At 35.1% G+C, this 21635-nt stretch overlaps 1 protein-coding gene and 1 pseudogene across 1 annotated transcript; one reads left to right on the forward strand and one right to left on the reverse strand.

The window, feature by feature from the left end:
- Positions 856-3168, reverse strand: LOC107612171 (B3 domain-containing transcription factor VRN1-like). Its single transcript, XM_016313987.2, has 4 exons — positions 2897-3168; positions 2233-2635; positions 1333-1475; positions 856-1252 (listed from the first exon to the last, which is right to left on the reverse strand). The coding sequence occupies exons 1-4, from the start codon at positions 2984-2986 to the stop codon at positions 1019-1021; spliced, it is 870 nt and encodes a 289-aa protein (XP_016169473.1). The 5' UTR covers positions 2987-3168; the 3' UTR covers positions 856-1018.
- Positions 12235-17464, forward strand: LOC107611340 (annotated as a pseudogene).

The raw sequence follows: 21635 nt of genomic DNA on the forward strand, positions 1-21635 counted from the left end.
CATATTATTTAATTAATTTCTAAAAAATATTAAAATATATTATATAGTATAATTAATTTACACTCTTCGCACTTTGCGCGGGTCTTAATTATTCTAGGTTTTAGAATACTTCAAGCAACTCTAATACATGATCAAAGATCAAATGTGGGCTTATTATAATTTGACTCTGCCTTGATTGAGCTTGTGCAAACTAGTATAAACTTCTTTTGGGTTTCAGTAATGTTCCCTATTGCATCCTTTTAGTCAAAAGGAAAAGTTGCCTCCCTCTCATTTTTGTTCATTGCCGATCTCTGAATTAGTATTCCTTTCTTCACGCTTGGTTCATGTATAGTTGATTTTCAAGAATATGAAAGTTGATACCACCTAACGTTCGATAAGATTGGACTTTTCACTTTATATCACAAAAAATTGGTTATGTCGGTGACTTTTGGCCATTACACATATTCGACTCGCAAAATGGGATATCACACCTTAAAAATTAGCTATTAAAAAGAGAAGAATCACTCCTCTTAAATATAACATCAAGCATTTTATACTACTGACTGTGAGACTTTAGTCACTCCATAATATTCAAGTCTGGAATGGATACTTAAAACAAAATTCCTTTGGTTGTAGAAACTATAACAAAAATATTTTTTTTTTCCCAGATATAGATTTTTTGTATTTTTTATACTTCCCTAAATGTAAGAACAGCATATATTGTCTGTTTCTCTGTTTCTCTAGTTCTCTCTTGGACAGAATTCAAACAAAGACATGTCACATGTATGATATATCAATTATCACATGCATTGCCATTCCCCTAAACTTTACAAATTAAAATCATTCACAAATTTTGATAAACAAAATTATGCATGGTTTAAGCTAATAATGGACCATAGATTCTTACTTCATATATTCCAAAATTAACTACAATGTTCCAATTCATCTATAAGGGAATCAGATGCAATCCAAAGTGACATATCTTCAGCTTTTCACAAAAAAAAAAGAAAGCAACAGAATCCAAGTGGATAAACTATCTCTACCTTTTGAAAACATGAACCTTAAAAACTGAATCTTCCATGTTAATCAGTTCAAAGACACAAACATCTTCAGCTTGCAATCCATTCTCATGGACAAACAAGGACCAACCACCTGAGAGGCGGCGAGCTGAGTTGCGACAAGGGAGCAACTTTACTTGCCATTGTCTTTCCCCAACCTTAAGCGCCACGTCCTTCACCTTGTCCTCAATGTAACCTTTCAAAGTCGGTACATTCTGCAACATATCAGAACAGAAATTAGGGACTTCAAGAATGTTTCAAGAATAATGCTGAGGCTTTTTTTATTTAATGGTACCACTTGGTATTCTGTGAGGTAACTTGGCTTTATGAACAGTGTGAAGAAAGGGTTATAGGAGATGAATTTCTGAGCTATTTCCTGAGCTTTAAGTTCCTTTGGCCAATTCAAAGATGATGTTCTTCTTCGAATAGAGCTCTCACCTGTTAGAATGCAGAAGAACCAAGTCTCAAGCAGTTAATCCAGTTGAATGAATTTTCGGTTATAATCTGAGAATTTTAATCCCTCATTAATCATGATATTCAAAATGTAAAGCTGATGTATCATGCTATTGCTATACTACTATCACTAATGTCTTAAGGCTTTTGTAAAGGGAAGCACAATTTTATTTATGTTGATCAATATACAAATATGGAATTATAGCTTTTTAGGTCCAAAAATTCCAAAAGTAAATGGTGTCTATTTGGAGATAGGTACTTATGCTTTGAACTATAGATGTATATAGGGTTATCAGTTATGGTAGAAACCAAAATCACTTAATTTTGAACATTTTTAGACCAAAATCATGAATCACAATTTTTATAATTTTTGGCACATATAAAAATGACTACTTTTACCCCAACATAAAAAGAACATGTATGTTTAACCCTATACAAATAGGAAAGATGAATATAAATATATAATCAAACGAAAAGTATAACAAAAATGTTATATGTACTAAAAGTTAGCTACCAAATTAGTCATCATGTATTTTTGTATGAATCATGTATTGTCTAGTTCAATTTTAAATATATGTTTTGTGACTTTACATATATTTTATACCAATAATTAATTTAATGACTGATTTTTGGTATACACTAACATAGTTAAAAATACAAATACCTCTGTGAAATAATACACCACCACCAACATGCAATGAAAAAAACAATAAAAGATGAAAAAAACAATAAAAAGCAATACCTCTGACTTTCATATGAGGCTGAGGAGAAAACAATGTCAATCTTTTTCCAGCGTCATTATTTTTTACAGGGATTTCCTTTAAGATTCCAACTGTTTTCTCATCTCTCTGGTCACATTTGCCCTTTCTATTCACAGTCTCATATTTGGAATAATCTATTTCTAGATCATTTATCTCAAGTATGATTACATCAAACTGAGAAGTTTCTTCATATTTAAACACAACTAAATGTCCTTCATTAAGAGAGTAGTTTTTGGTAAATTCCTTCCATCCTTTTACAAACCAAACTTCATCACTATTCTTTTTTGTCCAATACACTTTCCATAGAGTGCCATCTGGAGGCTTAAGAAACACTGGATTTGAAAGAGCGCTTCCATGTCTCCTTGAAAACTTATTGGGTATTTTCTGTGTGAAAATCTGTTAGTTAGTGTGCCAAAAGTTCTCACACCTTAACCAGAAATAAAAAAACAAACAAAGAAAATAGCCTAAACTATAATTTTCATCTATGTATAAAAAATAAATAAATTCCTGCTTTTAGTTTTTAAATAGATGAATAAATTACCTTCCAAATAAAAACTCTCTTGTTAACTATTATATATGATATGATCATAAAATCAATAGCAAATATGTATAGCTCTAATGCAAATAAAACATAAATATGCTTACAATCCTTTGAAGATTAGTTTTGAGTATAGCCTTGAAGAAACGGAAATGCAACATAATGTTGTTCTGGCATTGATGGTGATGAGAAGACATGAATAATGGAGTTTATTTTGGGTACCATGAAGGCATGAACTGAGAAGATGCTACAAGTAAAATAAAGCAAGCAGTTCAATATCTCTCCGGTGAGAGAAACCATAGCAGGTGCCCCATTTATGATCCTACTTGGCTAGATATCTGCTCCCACCACAGTGTCATGAATACCCTAACGGTTGATTTACCAAGGACTAGTGTCAATGTATATAAGCATAAGCATAATTATTTAGGGGGAATAGTTTGGTTGAATTAATAAATCAATAAATCAGTAGTCTAACTTGTTTGAGTTCGATTATGATAATTATAATATTAACATATATCTTTAGAATAAACATATATGATAGTTAAACATATATTATTGTTAAACTCTTTAATTTTAATTTTTTCTTCCTGTTATGGGACATTTAATACTGTTTTTTTTATGCCCAACATTTAATACTGTTAATTAGCATTCATGTCTCCTGGCTAATGATGCTTACTCATATACTCCTAATAATATCCTTACTATTTTCCATGGGAAACAACCTAAATGATTATTAGCAATTATGAATTATGAGAAAAACATATGATTTAACTATATTGGAAACTTGATAAAGGGACAAGGCAGCACACAAAAGCTAATATAAGGGTAGAGGATTATTAAACATAAATTATATTAGTGGAATTGTACTAACACGCCACGTTATTTTTATACGAACATTATTACAACTATTCATAATCTATTTTCAATATATGTGAGCGTTGATCGAAAAAGTATTTTTGATAAAAGTAAGTTGAATCGAAATGAGTTAAGTGTGGTTTCTCGAGAAGATGCGCGCGCGCGAATTTGAAGTTGGAGGTAATCGGTGTTGATGTGGATTTCGATTGTTTTGTTAATCGAGTAAGACAAATCGAGTAGAAGATTCGATTCGAAGAATTGAGTAAGGCCTTCGAAAGAGCTGATCGATTAGTTGTGAAAGTGAGAAGTTAATGACTTTTATTGCACGAGGAGATCATGGGGAATATCTACAATCATACGGCGGGAACAGTTACCAAGAGAGACTGCACTTCAAATTTGAAATGTCATATTTAATTGTAATTAATTATAAATTACTTGGTTCTCGAATCTTAGACCAAATTCGATTACAACATGGAATCAGTTAGAAACAGCCTTTCATGCTCAGTTCTATCGAGGTGAAATGAACGTAGCAGTTACCGATTTAGTGGCTTTGAAACGTGAAGATGGTGAGACCATTGATGATTATTTAATACGTTTCAAAAATGCTAGAAGTAGATGCTATGTGTCATTACCTGAGAATGAGATAGTGAAAATAGCAACTATGGGGTTGAGATTTTATATGCGCAGAAAATTGCTTAATGTGCATATTCCCAATTTGGCTCATCTGGCTGAAAAGGTTCGACATACCGAATTTATGAAAAAAGAGAAAGAAAAATATAGGAGTGAGCAGAGGTCGAAGAGTAAATTGTTTACTCGTAAAGAAAAGGTGGCATATGTAACTATGAAATCCTCAGAAGAGGAATTCGATTTCGAAACAGAAGTCGATTTGGCTAAACTTAAGAAAGGTCCTCCATATGTTTGCTCTTTACTGAAAAAGCTTCCTAGTAATGAAAAGTTGAATGATTTAAAACTTAAAAGTGGAAAGAAGTATAGTTTTGATATCTCAAAATCTGATAAGATTTTCGATGTGTTGCTTAGAGATAAACAATTAGTTTTGCCTGAGCGTAGAACTTTACTTTCCATAAAAGATTTGAAAGGAAAGCCTTACTGTAAATTTCATCAAGCAACTAGTCATTCGACTAACAGCTGTGTACGTTTCAGGGATTTGATTCAAGAGGCAATCATGGAAGGATGTTTGAAATTTGACGATGGCAAGAAGGAGATGAAGGTTGATGCATATCCCTTCGAGGTTGATGCCAGTTGTGTCGAGCCTTACTTAGGAGTGAATATGGTTGGCATGTCTTATGATTTCGATGAGGCTCTTGATGATTTTGAGTCAAAAGACTGGGACGTATCTCTGTGTCCACGGTGTAATGCTGTCTTTGATGCTGAAGCGGCAGCAATCTTTGAAAAAGAGAGAATGAAGAAAGAATTGGCTCATAGGGAGGAACAAGCATGCCAGAGACAGCCAATTCGACGTGTGGAGGGTTCTAGTTCGAAAATCCCTCAGCATGATGTGACCGCATCTCTAAGTTGATCTTAAGCTATAGGTGTTCAGTGGATTAGAAACTGTCAAGAATTCCAAAGGCGTGATCACCTATATTGATGCAATCCTCAGTGGGGGCATCGAGCACCTTCCCGAAATTAGTATGCCTTTTATCAGGGTCGAACTAGAGGTTATCCAAGAGGTAGAGGTGGAGGAAGAAGTTTCAATCGGAATAAGAAACTTCCAATAGAATCAGGAAAAGAGATAAGCAAGGAGGCAACGCCTTCTGTGCATTCTCGGATTGTCTTTCCTTCTGATGGAGAGACTTACCCTAAGGAAATTCCATCACCTGCGAAGATGGAAAAGGGTAAGGCAGTGGCTCAATCCTCTGGGGTCGACAAGCATAAAGATATTGATGTTGATGAGGAGTATTTTGATGAAGGAGATGATGACATGGTAGGAACGATCTCGATAATTCCCACTGAGTACCTTGGGGAATGCGAGAGTAATCCGGATGAGGATTATGATCAAGAAGATGAAGGGGCTTTCTCTTTCATTCGCATAGAAGATGAGCCAGGTTTCTTTCCTTGTCCTACTGAAAGACAAATGTCTCATCTGCGTCCCCTTCATATTATTACTGTTTTAAACGGGTTCAAAATAAACAAGGTATTAATTGATGGTGGAGCAGCAATTAGTCTCCTGCCTGAGAGGATGTTGGGAAAAGTAGGAAAGCATCTTGATGATCTGGTCCCTACAAACATTGCTGTGACTGATTTTAGTAGAACCTCTACACCAGCGAGGGGACTAGTCACTTTGACTGTAAAAGTAGGGTCTTCGGAGAGACACTCTGTGTTTGTGGTAGTGCCATCAAAAGCTAGTTATAATGCCTTACTGGGGAGAAATTGGATCCATGGTGTAAGTGTTGTATCCCCCAACAGTGCATTAAAGCATGCTTCTATGGACTAAGGAAGGCAAATCTGAAATTGTCAAAGCAGATTCGAGTCTATATGTCGAGCAGATGCATGTTGATTTTAGAATTTATAATCGAAAATTAAAGCCTTTAAATGTTGATCGATTTCTAAATCCTTATAATTGTGAAGGGTGTTATTTGTTTTCAGAAGGCCTTTCGGTGAAGTTGCGTTATCCAGATGTGGGTTTCGAACCGACTGGTTGTGACTGTCTTTCTTGAAGATTCTGAAGGTTGAACTATGAACCAGGTCGAGTAAGTTTCCGATTACATGGTAATATTGCATAATTATTTAAATAATTTTCAAGTTTTAGAGAATAAAGATGATTCTTCTGATAAAGTTGGATCAGATAGGGTTAGTAAAATTACTAATTATAATATGTTCGATTCGACGCTTCCAGTCGAATTTAGTTATGGTTTCCCTAGTATTTGTAATGGAACTAATGATGTGAGTCGGACTGCCGATTTAATAGCAGAGGCTCACTGTGTAGAAAATAAAAGTAGTACTGATTTAATCAAAAGTCAAGTTTCTTCTGTTTCTCATGATTCTATTAATTTTACTTTCCATTGTATTTATGATTTAGAGCCTTTGGGATTTGAAAAATATTCAATTAGAGAGGATGATCATTATAAAGGGTTCGAATATGAGGATCCTTTAGAAGAAATTAATTTGGGGACTCATGATGACGTTCGAATTACATATATTTGTAAAGATCTTGTTGATTCTTTTCGAACTGATCTTTTTAATTTGTTACATGAGTTTAAAGATTGCTTTGCATGAAATTATCATGAAATGCCTAGTCTCGATCGTTCATTGATAGAACATCGATTAGCATTAAAACCCAATGCTCGACCTATAAAGCAAGCCCCAAGACGTTTCGCTCCTGAAATCAATGTGAAAATTAAAGAAGAAATAGAACGTTTGATTAAATCAAAATTTATTCGAACTGCAAGTTATGTGGAGTGGGTATCGAATATTGTCCCTATGATGAAGAAAAATGGGAAGTTAAGAATGTGCATTGATTTTCGAGATTTGAATAATGCTACTCCAAAAGATGAATATTTTATGCCTATTGCAGATATATTAATCGATTTTGCAGCAGGAAATGAAATTCTTAGTTTCATGGATGGATATTCTGGGTATAACCAGATTTTATTGCAGAAGATGATGTGGCAAAAACTGCTTTCCAATGTCCTGGAGCATTAGGCACATATGAATGGGTGGTTATGCCATTCGGTTTGAAAAATATTCGAGTAACATATCAACGGGCAATGAATGCTATTTTTCATGAGTTTATTGGGAAGTTTATGGATGTATATATCGATGACATAATGGTTAAATCGATTTTCGTAGGTCAACATATCGACCACTTGAGAAAGGCATTCCTTGCTATGAGAAAGAAAGGTTTAAAATGAATCCGTTGAAATGTGCTTTCGGAGTATCGGCTGAAAATTTCTTGGGATTTGTTGTTCATAAAAAAGGAATAGCCATTGATAAAAATAAAGCAGATGCAATATTAGCATTGTCTGTACCAAAATCGAAGAAGGAAGTACAATCATTTTTGGGTAAAGTGAATTATCTTCGAATGTTCATCTCGAATCTTTCAGATCGAACTAGGGTGTTTGCGCCTTTAGTGAAGTTGAAGAATGGTTCAAAATTCGAATGGACCCCAGAACATCAGTTGGCATTTGATTCGATTAAAACTTATTTGTCTAAAGCTCCGATTATGGTGAATGTTCGCCCATTCGAACCTTTGAAATTATACATAGCAGCATCTGAAAATACTATAGGATGTATGTTAGCTCAAGATGATGGAAACGGGCATGAACGGGCAGTTTGTTACCTTAGTCAAGTTTTAACTGATATTGAGACAAGGTATTCCCCAATCGAAAAATTGTGTTTGTCATTATATCATGCGTGTATGAAGTTGAAGTGTTATATGGTGGCTAAAACGGTAAAAGTTATAGCGCAAACCGATCTTATTAAATATATGTTAAGTTTCTCTATGTTGAGGGGGCGTTTGGAAAAATGGATGCGGGCATTAACAGAATTTGATTTACAATATGTCCCGGCTAATGCTGTGAAAGGACAAGTCATTGCAGATTTTCTTGTGGACAATTCGAAAGATCTGAATGACCAGGGGGCAAATATAGTTAATATAGAAGTTAACTATTGGAAATTGTATTTCGATGGATCCAGGCATAAAGATGGTGCAGGGGTTGGAATCCTTATTATCTCACCAGAGGGTATCCCATCAGAGTTCTTGTTCGAATTGAAGTATCCTTGTTCTAATAATGTAGCCGAATATGAGGCTTTGATTTTGGGTCTCAAAATTTTAATCGACAAAGGAGCTTTAGAAGTTCAAATTCTAGGGGATTCACAGTTAGTTTTAAAGCAGTTGTCGAAGGAGTTCAAGTGTAATAATGAGACGTTACAAAAATATTTAATAACTGCTTGGGAATTATTAACGTCTTTTCAAAAAGTTTCTTTGGTGCATATCCCTAGAATTTATAATGAAATTGCTAATGAGCTAGCCCAAATTGCTTCGAGGTATCGGATTGGTCCAGAAACTATTAAGAAGTTATCTAGTATCCATCAAATTTTAGTACCAGCAAATGAGAGAGAAGTATTATGTATGGATGAATGGGAGGATTTTGATTGGAGAAAACCTATTGCTCGATATTTGAAAGATCCCAATATTGTAGTAGATAGAAAAGTAAAGTTGCGAGCAATGAACTTCGTCTTATTGGCCGATGAGTTATACAAAAAAGGGATCGATGGAAGTCTATTGAGATGTTTGAGTCGAGAATATTAGAGTATTGCTTTGGGTGAAGTCCATAATGGAATATGTGGTGCTCATCAGGCAGGAAAGAAAATGAGATGGGTGTTATATTGCAATCATGTATATTGGCCATCTATGATAAAAGATTGTATTGATTATGCAAAGTCATGTCAAGAATGTCAGAAACATGGTTCAATACAATAGATTACAGCGACTGAATTGCATTCGATAATAAAGCCATGGCCATTTAGAGGTTGGGCTTTAGATCTAATTGGGTTGATTCACCCTCCTTCATCAAAGTAGCACAAATTTATCTTAGTGGCTATTGATTATTTCGCGAAACGGGTTGAAGCAGTTCCTTTGATAGAAGTTGGTCAAAGTGAGATAATTGACTTTATTGAAGAAAATATTATCCATCGATTTGGAATTCCTCAGACGTTAAGTACTGACCAAGGAACTATGTTTACAGGCCAGCGAATTAAAAATTTTGCGGCTTCAAGGAACATTAGTATGGTTACTTCAACTCCTTATTATGCACAGACTAATGGGCAAGTAGAGACAGCAAATAAGATATTGATAGGCTTGATTAAAAAGCATATCAGGAACAGGCCTCGAACATGGCATGAGACTTTAAGTCAAGTATTATGGGCCTATTGAAATTCACCAAGAGGTTCGACAGGAACTTCACCTTATAAATTGGTGTATGGCCATGATGCAGTGTTACCATTGGAAATTAATTTGAATACTCTAAGAGTATCGAAACAGAATGAGTTACTAATCGATGATTATTGGAATGCAATGTTGGATGAGTTAAATGAGTTAGATTCAGAGCGAATCCTAGCACTTGATAATGTAATTCGACAAAAATAAAGTGTTGCTCGAAGTTATAATCGTCGAATTAAGGAAAAGTATTTCAAGATAGGCGAGTTAGTTTTGAAAGTCATTTTACCGATGGAAAGGAAATCAAAATTTCTAGGTAAATGGTCCCATAACTGGGAAGGTCCCTTTCAAGTGATAAGGGTATTTTCTGGAAATGCCTATCAGATTAAAGATGTCAAGTCAGGGAAAGTGATTAACTCGATTAATGGGAAATACTTGAAACCTTTCTATTGTTGGCAAGCATAAAATTTCAACATATATAAAGTTCAGAAAAGAAAAAAGATATTGCAAAAAAAATAAATAAAAAGGAGTTCAAGATGCCAATAGTTTTGCCAGATCAGAGCGCAACTTTGTCCTTTTATTTTCCAGAATTGTAAGTATTTCAATCTGCTTGAACTTGTCAGCTTGGATTTTCTCAAGTTACTTTTTATATTCTCCCCGCTTAGTGTCGATTGAGATAAGTTTATGGATAAGGAGATGTTGTTCTTGTTGGGCTGCAGCCAGAGGTTTGGCTATGGTGGCTCGATTTTGGCGTATGGTGGCAAGTTGTTCCTGAATTCGAGCCAATTCTGCTTCGAGACTCGCTTCTTCCTGATCATGGAAAGCCTGAACAGAAATAGCATGGAAAATTCTCAGATCAAATTCCTCACGAGAGGCTTGGATTGGTTGAGTAGTTGCAAGACAATTTTCTATTTTTGATTTGGCTGTGGCTTCTTCATTTTCAGTTTCTTAGAGTTGAAACTGAGATGCAACACTATCATTAAGAAGTTGTCTGAATTTTTGGATTGAAGCAGAATATAGTGTGGTGGTTGGGAATTCAAAAGAAGAATTCAAACAGTCTTCCAAGAGTTTGTTGAGAATTGGGTCATTAACCCATGTGGTAGGTGGATGATCCAAGAGTTTGATGAGTGATCGAAGTTGTTCTCGAGTGTCAGGTTCTAATTCGATTGGAGGCCTTGAGATTGCTGGTACAGGAACTGGCACTTCGTTTTTTCGGATAACTTTATTCAAAACAGAAATCTTGTCATCCAAAGTAGCACTAGTTGGAGTGGTAGGAACATTCGATGTCCCTGGTCTTGGACCCGGAGGGGTCTGGAATGAAGGATCAGGTTATAATTCTGGACGGGTCTCAAAAACCTTGGATCGAGAGGAATCTGAATTAGTGGTGTTAGCGGCCTTAGAAGCAGAATTGGAGTCTGGGACCGTTTGGTTCTCTTCAATTAGGGCAGTTTGATTGTTGGGTGAAGTTGATTCAAGTTTATGGGTCTCTTCTGGAGATTGCTGCAGAGGATTTTCTGTCAGATCAATCACTTGTGTTGTGTGAAGAAAATGTGGATGAGCAGCAGAAATTGATTGCAGGGATCCTGTGAATTGAATTGAATCATGTGATGTAGAGTGCTCTGGATCATTTTGTTGTTGAGGGATTAGTTGATCGAGAGCTCCAGTGAAAGAAGCCGCCTGGGCAACATTAATGGGCTAATATAAAAGGTACACAATTATGAGTTTAAAATTTATTTTTAAACTAAGTAAGAGGTGTATAGTGATGGGTGTGTTACTTGAGGAATTCTGGATCTTAGTATTAGCTGAGGGCCAGGATCAGAATCGGCTGCATCTTCCGATTGAGAGGAAGCAGCGAGAGAATCCTTGTTGGTTGGTTCACTCTCATCAGCACTTTCGTTTGATGATTGCAAAACTAGTTGTTAAAAGTCCAGGATCAATTATGTTTCAAAAATGTATAATAGTAATATTCGAAGGACATTTCGAATTTGAAAGTAGAGTTATGAATAGAAGAATTACTCTGCGAGAAGTTCTAGTAGGAGTCCTCTGATCTTATGTGGTGGTGGCCGAGCAGCTTCAGCTTTCCTTTTGTGTGTTCTTTTTGGAGAACTTTCAGTAATAGCCGCTCGAATAGCAGTTTGCTGAATTTCTTCTAAGATACGGGTATACCTTGAGTAATAAGCAGTCCACCATTCAAGACAGGATTTGGTGATAAATGAACTGCGTTCATAAATTAAGAAGTTAAAGCGGTCTCTTCATTTTTGATTTTTTAAGAGACAAGTGTTGAAGTCTTCCTGAGATGTCAGAGTAATTTGACAAAATGGATCACTGTGTCGAGGTTGAGGAATTGGGATAGCCTGAGAGAATCCCAATCGTCTTGCAATCAAATGAGGAGCGTACAAGGTTATCTTAAACCTTTCCTTCTTATATTGTGGCAACCCTATTGGTATCACTTGAACAGCTAGTAGGTGTGCCCAAGTTCGATTTGCAAGTTCACTTTCCTCATTAGTGTTTGGAAAGAGCAAACAATCGAGCCAGGCAGGACCGCAGTTACGACGCAAAAAAGAAATGAAATTGAGTTGATCATTATCAAAATTTCTGCAAGAATGGAAAAGAGAAAAAACAGCCCAAAATTTGTCTTCGTCCGATTGGACGTTTGGAAAATTAGGTATGTAATCAGACAAGCAAAAATCCTTGATGTGCTGTTTATCAGTGTTGCCCCTACAGGTTTTATCATGTAGTTTTCGAAAATGGCATTGAGCCATAATTGAAGAAACCAAAGTGGACCTCCTGTGTTGATTATTTTGTTGTCCCGGAGGTCACAGACAAGTAGGTTAAGTTCTTAAAAAATGTGTCCTAGAAGAAGCTTGGCCAAGTTGAGAATTTTTCCCTCATGTAAAAGAGCAACTAAGGGAAGGAAGAATTTTGACATCTGTACGCTTCGGGAACAGAATAGAACTGCGTTTAACCAGTAAAACAAGAAGGCAACGTGTTCATTATCTGTGATTTCTGTACCATCTGCACCCATATTATGGGTGATGAAGTCACTGTACGGGGTGTTGAAGGTGACATTGTATTGGCATTGAGATTGCATGTCAGGAGTACAGTCTGTAGATTTTATTGGGAGTCCTGTAATAGCAGCTACATCGAGGAGAGACATTCCGATCATTCCACAAGAAAGGTGGAAGTTATTGATAGTTCTGTTCCAGAAACAGGTCACTGCTCAAATCATCCAAGGATATGTAGTGAGTGAAAAGTGAGAAAGCCTTAACAGTTCTTGTATTCCTAGGGCTCCCCAGGAAGCACCCTTTGTGGGTTTGAGGCGTTGGTACCAAGTTGTAAAATCAAACCCTCAAGGTTTAATTTTTGGATTGTTTCGAAAAGATTTTTGGTTGATGAAGTGAGAGATGTTAAAAGCTTGGTTTATCAATAAATCTTTTCCTTCGGCATTAGGGAAGAAATAAAGCTTTTTGTTTGCCCTTTCAAGAGTTTCAATCGGCCCAAGGAAGCAGTGTGTATCTGCACCGATTGTGAAGGGGATTAGAATTCTAGTATCATTGACTTGTAGATGGGGTCATCAATGATTTCATCATTGATTTGATTAAGGATGCGAAGAGCTGGCGGAGATGGTGGTGCTGTTGCATGGCCTTTATCCTTATCTTGAGTAGTGGCACGAGAGGAAGAACCAGCCATTGTCAAGGAAAATTGAAGGTTGGAGATTTTGTGGGAAAGTCTTGATGCGAAGGAAGTTCAGAGAATGATGAGTTCAAGAGATTCGAATAAAGAAGGAAGGGTGAAATTTAAAAGTATCACTATAGCTGTTACTGTGGAAGGAATGCAAATAGAAGTAACTTCGTGAAAAAGATGAAGCGGTATAAAGAGAAAGCGCAAGTCTCGGAAGACGTGTCGAGTGGATCAGTAGTAATTGGAAGTTTAAATGACAATTATTATTAGTTTGAAAACTGATGTCTTTTGGATTAAGTGCTTTATTGTTCGATAATAATATCGAAGCCAACCACATTAATCCAAGGGGGCAATTTTTTGATCGAAAAAGTATTTTCGATAAAAGTAAGTTGAATCGAAATAAGTTAATTGTGGTTTCTCGAGAAGACGCGCGCACGCGAGTTTGAAGTTGGAGGTAATCGGTGTTGATGTGGATTTCGATTGTTTTGTTAATCTAGTAAGACAAATCGAGTAGAAGATTCGATTCGAAGAATTGAGTAAGGCCTTCGAAAGAGCTGATTGATTAGTTGTGAAAGTGGAAAGTTAATGGCTTTTATTGCACGAGGAGATCATGGGGAATATCTACAATCATGCGACGGGAACGGTTATCAAGAGAGACTGCACTTCAAATTTGAAATGTCATATTTAATTGTAATTAATTATAAATTAATGGGCAGTTATATAAGATTAGCCTATAAATACTAGGAAATCTTAGTGAATAAGGGTTGAAACTTTTACTCAGAAAAAACACTCTAGCACTCTCACATCCCAGCGAATCCCTGAGTTTGCAATCGAGTTACATTTTCTGTAGGGTTCCTTCCACCTTCTTCTTTCTTTTAATTTATTCTTTTTGTAAACTTATCATTTCAATTAATTTTACTTATCAAGTGTTCTTTACTTTCTTTAATTAATTTATTATTCTTCCTTTAAGTATTTTATGTCGAAATCTTTGGATCAAATCGAAGGCATTTTATTGTTTATCTTTAATTTTACTGCAATCCTTTTTATTTGTTATCTATTTGGTTTTCGAAATTTCAATTTCTAAGTTTTAATTATTAATTTACAGATTTACTTTATTTTTATTTTTAAATTTGGTTTAATCGAAGACGCTTTTGATGCACTTCTAGAAAGTTGGTACTTACACAGAGGAGTAGCTTTTGCTCCCAGACCACTAGATATCGAACCACTATCAATTTGTTAAAAATCGACAAAACAGTGAGTGATTAGTTGCTAATATTAATTAGAATTACTGCGCAACATTGACTACTTATTAGTTATTACCCACAACATCATCATCATCAGAATACTAAAAATATCGAATAATTTGAGGAAAAGAACTGGCATCCGGCGATCTAAATCAGAAGAGGAATGACATGGAAGAATCATCAAGACTCAAAGAATGCACTACATACTTGCAACTTCAATTATTGAGGAAACAAAAAATAATAAAACCATGTCCTCAAATAGTGACATTTGAGTCCTATCTTGAGTGATATTCATAGCATAGTCCTACACTATATTATTTTAAGATTCACCAGTCACCACCACCATTGGACACACAATACTCATTAATGGTGCTGGATAGATGCTTTTTGGACAGAATTTTATTTATTTATTTTTGTTCCTTTTGGGCTCGAAGATATTTGAATGGTTAAGCCCATCAGAAAATATACACAAGGTTTTCGGTTTCTATCTTTGGACATGCGTCTTCGGCTACACGTGTTTTTTGGACATGCTAGAATAATAATTAGGTTTAATTACTCTGTTGGTCCTATAATTTCGCAAAATTTTCAATTAGGTCCTTATATTTTTTTTTTCCTTTTAATTGAGTCTTTGCGCCAAATTTTTTTTTTAATTGGGTCCCTACACTTTTTTCTCATTTTATTTAGGTCCCTATACCAATTCTTTTTTTTAGTTGGGTCCCTATAAAATTAAGCCAATTACTACTAAGAATGACTTAATTGAAAAAAAATTTAGTGCAGAGACCCAATTAAAAAAAAAGTATAAACACTAATTAAAAATTTTATGAAACTATAGAGACTAACAGAGTAATTAAACCTAATAATTATCACAATATTGTTTAAATCACAATATGCTTTGCAGGCCAACAAAATTAACCATCTTGCCGTGTGGCTATTGTGGATTTACTAAATAATAATAATCCATTCTGACCCCAAAAACTTAGATATCCATACTACTCGGACTATGATGGCCAGTTAAATACTTAAATCCATTGTATTCTCTCATTTATCCATGGAAGTATAAGTTTTCCATACAATAAAATGACATGTAATCATTCAATAATTTTTCTTCTTCTTCATTTTCGCATTTTACTAATGACTCTTCTTTTCTATCACTTAGTAGAAGGATTTGTGGTTTGCTTTTTATATGTAACAGTGGGTTTACATAAATTTGTTGAAATATATAAGTATGCACTACCCTTTTTTGTATATGAAATAAATGTAAGAATTAAAAATTTCTTCTTCAACAAATTAGTCTTCGAAAGAATTTTTTTTAATCAAATTCATCTTTTAAAAATTTTAAGTTAGGTATATTAGTTCTTTTATTACTGACAGTATCAAAATTTACTGATATGGAATGTTAAGTGATCACACTGACCACAATATATATCTAAAAGTTCTAATTGGCTGCTAATATGATAAATTTATAAAATTAGATCAAATCAATCCTAAACTAAAGAGATTTTGAGACATTAAAATTTCTCAGTTCAGAGTTAATTTGATCTAATTTTATAAACTTATCATGTTAGTAGGTAATTAAGACTATGTGTGTACATTTGTGTTACTTAATGTGGTATATAAGTAATTCTAACACCATTAGTGACGGAATGACTAATATGACCAACTTAAAATTATTGAAAGAAGAATTTAATTAAAAAAAAAAAAAAATCAAAGATCAATTTAAAAAACGAATATTTGTTCTGGAATGAATTTGACTATTTAATAAAAAAGATAATTCAAATGATAATTTGACACATTGGTTGTTCGTATGAGAATAATATCGGACTAGACCGGCCGATTCGATTGGTTAACCAAAACCGGTCATCTAGCCGATCCGATTTACTTGTAAAATTGCTTTGCAAAAAATTAGTTAAAAACCGGTCGAATCAGCGGTTAACCAATGAATCGGCTGAATCGGCCGAGTTTTTTAAATGTCCAGTTCTCTAATCAACACCAAAACAACACCGTTTTGATCCCAACCAAAAAAATAAAAAACCCTCAGCCCAGAATGAGAACACCCCTCCCTCTTCAATCTCTCACAAACGCCCAAAGCCTCAAATTGACCAACCTTAACCCCATCAGAGCAAAATTAACAAAGATTTTCAGCCACCATCAGCCCCACCACTATCGCTGGTTACAACCAATGATTGCCATTCTCGCTTCTCGAAGGTATTCTCTCCTCCTCGCATCAATCAAGCCCGAGGGTGCCGTCAAGCCCAAACCTATCCTCGTCGTCGAGCCCGAGGGTGCCGTCGTTGCCACCGAACATTTCTGTTGCTTGACATCACGAACGTCTACTCAGTCCTATTCTCTTCGCCGTCGCAAATGTGCCTGTTCTCCTCGCCATCGTTCTAGTGCCTCCAGAAGCTTCCTTCCTCCAACAACAAGTTCACTTACAACTGCGACAACCACACCTTCAACTTCCTCGTCGATAATGGCTTTAGTCGGTTCCTCTCTTTTTCTCTCTAGATATATTTTTCTCTTATTCAATTTTGTCTATATATGTATGCATTTTTTTTCAGATGATTGTTAGGGTAGAATTCTCATTGTGTTTGAGTGATTTGAAATGCTGCATTATTGTTTTTTAGCTTACTGTGTTGTTGCAGATGAATCTGCTGGAAAGCAGGTTCCTATTGCGTTTCTGGAGCAAGTGAATGATGATTTTGTTTCCAAATATAGTGCTTCCAATAAGGCCGGTACTAATGCTGCTACCAACAGCCTTAACAAAGAGTTTGGGTAATTTTGTGTTTTCTACTATTGTGAGAATTGAGACTAATTGATTATGGAGGTTGATTTGTTTGAATTTGTATAAATTATGTTGTTTTGTTTTTTTTGGGTGGTGCAGGATGAAATTAAAGGAGCATATGTAATACTACATCGATTACCCTGAGGAGAAAAGCAAGCTTGCCAAGGTTCAGAATCAGGTCTCTGAAGTTAAGGGTGTCATGATGGAGAAATACTGAAAAGGTACATACAGATGCCTTGCATGTTGCGATTTATCATCATTGTCCATACTGGTGTATTAATTTGGTATATTTAAAATTATATATTGAATTTTTATATAATTTTAGTGTATATTTAAATAATCCAGTTCAACCATGGTTTGATTTCGGTTAGACCATTGAATTGGACCGGTTCTCACAACCTTGGTAATTAGGAATAATTTTGGACAAGAGTGTAACTAAGAGATGTTTAGAAGTGAAAATGTACTTATGAATATATTAGAGGTAAAAGAGAAATTTTAAAAAAGTAAAGGGGTAATATAATAACTTTAAGGGAAATGGAATGGATAGAGGTGAAAATTTAGATCGGTAAAAACTATGGTTCTGATAATCGGATTAAACCGGCTAGTTTAATCGGATTTAACATAAACAATTTTGCTTGATAATTAGCAAGAGGTGTAGCTAATTTCAGCCAACGCTGCATACCAAGGCCCATGAAGAAAGAATATCCACAATATACCAAAAAAATATTTAAATTATATCTAAAAATACATCCAAATTACATGAAAAAAAATTCAAATCACATTGAAAAAAGTTAAATCACATTAAATCTATTCTCAAGTGGTTGTGGATGTTTCTTTCCTTGTAAAAGAAACATCCGCATCATAAACCCTAATAAATTTTCTACTTAGGGATGAAAAAACATCCACAACGTACCAAAAAAATTCAAATTATATCGAAAAAAATCCAAATTACATGAAAAATATCCAAATCACATCGAAAAAAATTCAAATCACATAAAATTAATTCTCAAGGGGTTGTGGATGTTTATTTCTTTGTAAAAGAAACATCCGCATTATAAACTCCAATATATTTTCTACTATCCACAATATACCAAAAAAATATCCAAATTATATCAAAAAATATCTAAATTACATAGAAAAACATCCAAATCACATTGAAAAAAAATCCAAATCACATTGGACGGTGCGACACGATGGAGGACGGCGATGTGAGGGCGATTGTGCGTCGTTTTGGAGGACGGTGACGCGAGGGAGGAACAACAGAAAGGAGGACAACAATTGCACCCAGGGTGCCCGGCAACGACATTTTCGACTGTGCTGCGTGGACGACGCGAGTGTGGAAGGCAAGGGAAACGATGTACTCGATGGCACGGGCATGGACGCTGCTAGTTTTTCCCTCGCGGACTAGCGTCGATAGAACGCCAAACAGTAAGCGGCAATGAGGTGGTGGCTGTCTTCCATCGGGAGCTCTCCTGCAATATATGACGACGCAGCAGTTTGGGCTAACTAGTGCAAGGACAAGGCGTGATGCGTAACAACTGTGATAGAGGACACGCGGCGGCGTGGAGGAGAGATGGCTGCATGCGAGGAAGGGGGACTGATGGTGACGCACCGGAGATACGACAGCGGCGTGATGTGCAGGGGGAGATTGATGGGAGGATGAGTATGAGAGAGAAGATGGAAGGTGTGTATACGGAGTGCTTTGTAACTTAGGATTGTAGGATGCGTATATGAAAAGGGGGGCAAAAGTAAATTTTTTGAATTTTAAACTTTGGATTAAAAGGGAGTTGATTGAGTTGGCTTACCTTATTGTTGGTCCCTGTACTTTCCTATCGTAAGTCATTAATTAGATTGGTGAGCTTTAGGTAAGAAGTTAGTTGGCAACAAACCAAAAAACCAATCGAATCGATGCAGTTTTTAATGGTTAATCGGTTTAAAATAATAACTCACAAAATAATATTTTTCTAAACAAAATATATTTTATACATGAATATATTATTTTATTATATTCATTCAATCATGGCTGATCCATAGTTGAACATTTGAACGTCTACCTCTCACTACTAAACATTCACTGATTACGTTAGAATCACTATAAAATTTGGTGATAATTGACGAACTAGACTTTCTGTCGGTAAAGAAATTTTATGAAAATATAATCGCGTTGTAAGTATAGTTTCTAAACTAACAGAGAATCCTTTCGTACAAAAGTTTTGGTTGTCACTTAAGCAAACCCAATAAAAATAATAAACCGAAGTATTTAAACCTCGGGTCGTCTTCTCAAGGAATTGCAGGGCAGTATGATTTATTATTGGTTATGGAAAAAGGTGTATTTTTGGGTTTTTTGAAATAAGGAACAAGTAATTTAAATGACAAGAAAAAAAAATAAATTAATAATAATAAAATCTCTTGGCAAGGTATAAGAATTGGAATTCCTATCCTAGTTATCCTTATCAGGTGTGATGAGAATTGGATTCTGCTCCCACTTAGTTAACCCTTACTAAATAAAGGAAAGTCAAGTGAATTAATTAATTTGGTCCTCAAGTCCTAGTCGACTCCTGTGGAAAGACTAGCTTTAGAGGGATCCAAATCAATCAACAATCCCAATTTTCAATCAACAGCTAAGTTTGATAACTCAAGTGTTACCAATTACTTAACCAAAGCCAAAAGGGAAAAATAAATCTAAATTAAATTGAAAGCATCATAAATAGAATAGAAAAATTATTAATCTGAAATACCTCAAATTATATTAAATAGAATATTCAAATCTTGACATGAAAATGTTCATAAGCTAAATTGGAACATTAACAAGTAAAATCATTGGAGTAAATAAAAATAGAAGAGAAACATTAATTAAAAGAACATTGAACCTGGCATTGAAGTAGTAATCATAAAATAAAATAAAAGGAATCCTAATCCTAAAACTTGAGAGAGAGGAGAGAGCCTCTCTCTCTAAAAGCTATATCTAAAACCTAAAATTATGTATTATGAATATTGTATATCGTCTCTCCTTGATTCCTCCATTATCTGGCTTATATTCTATGTTTCTGACTTGGATTTGGGCAGAAAAAGGGTCCAGAAATCGCTGAGGGCATTTTCTGCAGATTCTTGTACGTGGCGTCTGTCACGCATTCGCGTGGGTCACGCGTTCGCGTGGTTTGGAGTTCTTTCTTGTCACGCGTACGCGTCCGCGTCATTTGCGTTCTGCTCAAGGCACGCGTCCGCGTCAATCACGCGTCCGCGTCAGTCACGCGTTCGCGTCAGTGCCATTTCGCGCTAGGCACGCGTCTGCGTCATCCATGCGTTCGCGTCACTGCCTTTTCTTCAAAACTCCATTTTTGTTCTTTCTTTCCATTTTGTATGTTTCATTTCTATCCTCTAAGCCATTTCTGCCCTATGAGACTTGAAAATACTTAACACACAAATCACGACATCGAATGGTAATAAAGGATAATTAAAATTAATATCTTTAAAGCATAGGAAACATGTTTTCACATATATCATAAAATAAGGAAGGAATAGTAAAACCATGCAATTTACATGAATAAGTGGGTGAAGAATTGATAAAAACACTCAATTTAGGCACAAGATGAATCATAAATAGGGGTTTATCAACCTCCCCACACTTAAACAATAGCATGTCCTCATGCTAAATCCAAGAGAAAGGGTAAAGTTAGAATGGTGGAATCTTATGCAATGCAATATATTCTAAATGCAAACTACCTAAATGAATCATGCAATTCTAATTACTATCCACCTATGTATATATATAGCTTACATGTGGTTAATTTGATTCATATTTTCAAGGAATCATATAGCCAAGCCTATATCATGTTAAAGCACTTTCACAATTGAGTTGGGTTAAAATATCTCACAAACTTGCAAGACAGTTAAATAATTAAGTCTTGATATATGGAGATGAGCTATTGAACCCTCACTGGATTTTGTATTTACTCTCTAGTCACTCAGTGTTTGGGGTTAATCACTCTATTCTTTTCTATTCTTGCTTTCTAAAACTTTGTTTTTCATCTAACCAATCAACAAATATACAATGTATACATACAAACATTATGAGGTCTTTTCAAGGTTGTAATGGGGCCAAGGTAAAGGTAAGGGTATATAAGAGTTAAGTGAGCTATAAGTTGAATCCTTAATTAGTCTAAGATCTTACCTAACATATACATACTCTATAAAAATTTAAAATTATCCTAGTTTGCCCAATTTTTCTCACTTTTGTGTCACATACTCATGTACCAGGTTTATTTTGTTTTTACCTCCATGTGCATTGATTCCTTTATTAAACTTATCATTGGGGCGAATCTATCCCCTTATTTAATTACTTAAATAAATAAAATTATTTTATTTTATTTTATTTTTTTGAAACAAGA

This window comes from Arachis ipaensis, chromosome B08, assembly GCF_000816755.2.
Source record: "Arachis ipaensis cultivar K30076 chromosome B08, Araip1.1, whole genome shotgun sequence".
Taxonomy (NCBI): domain Eukaryota; kingdom Viridiplantae; phylum Streptophyta; class Magnoliopsida; order Fabales; family Fabaceae; genus Arachis; species Arachis ipaensis.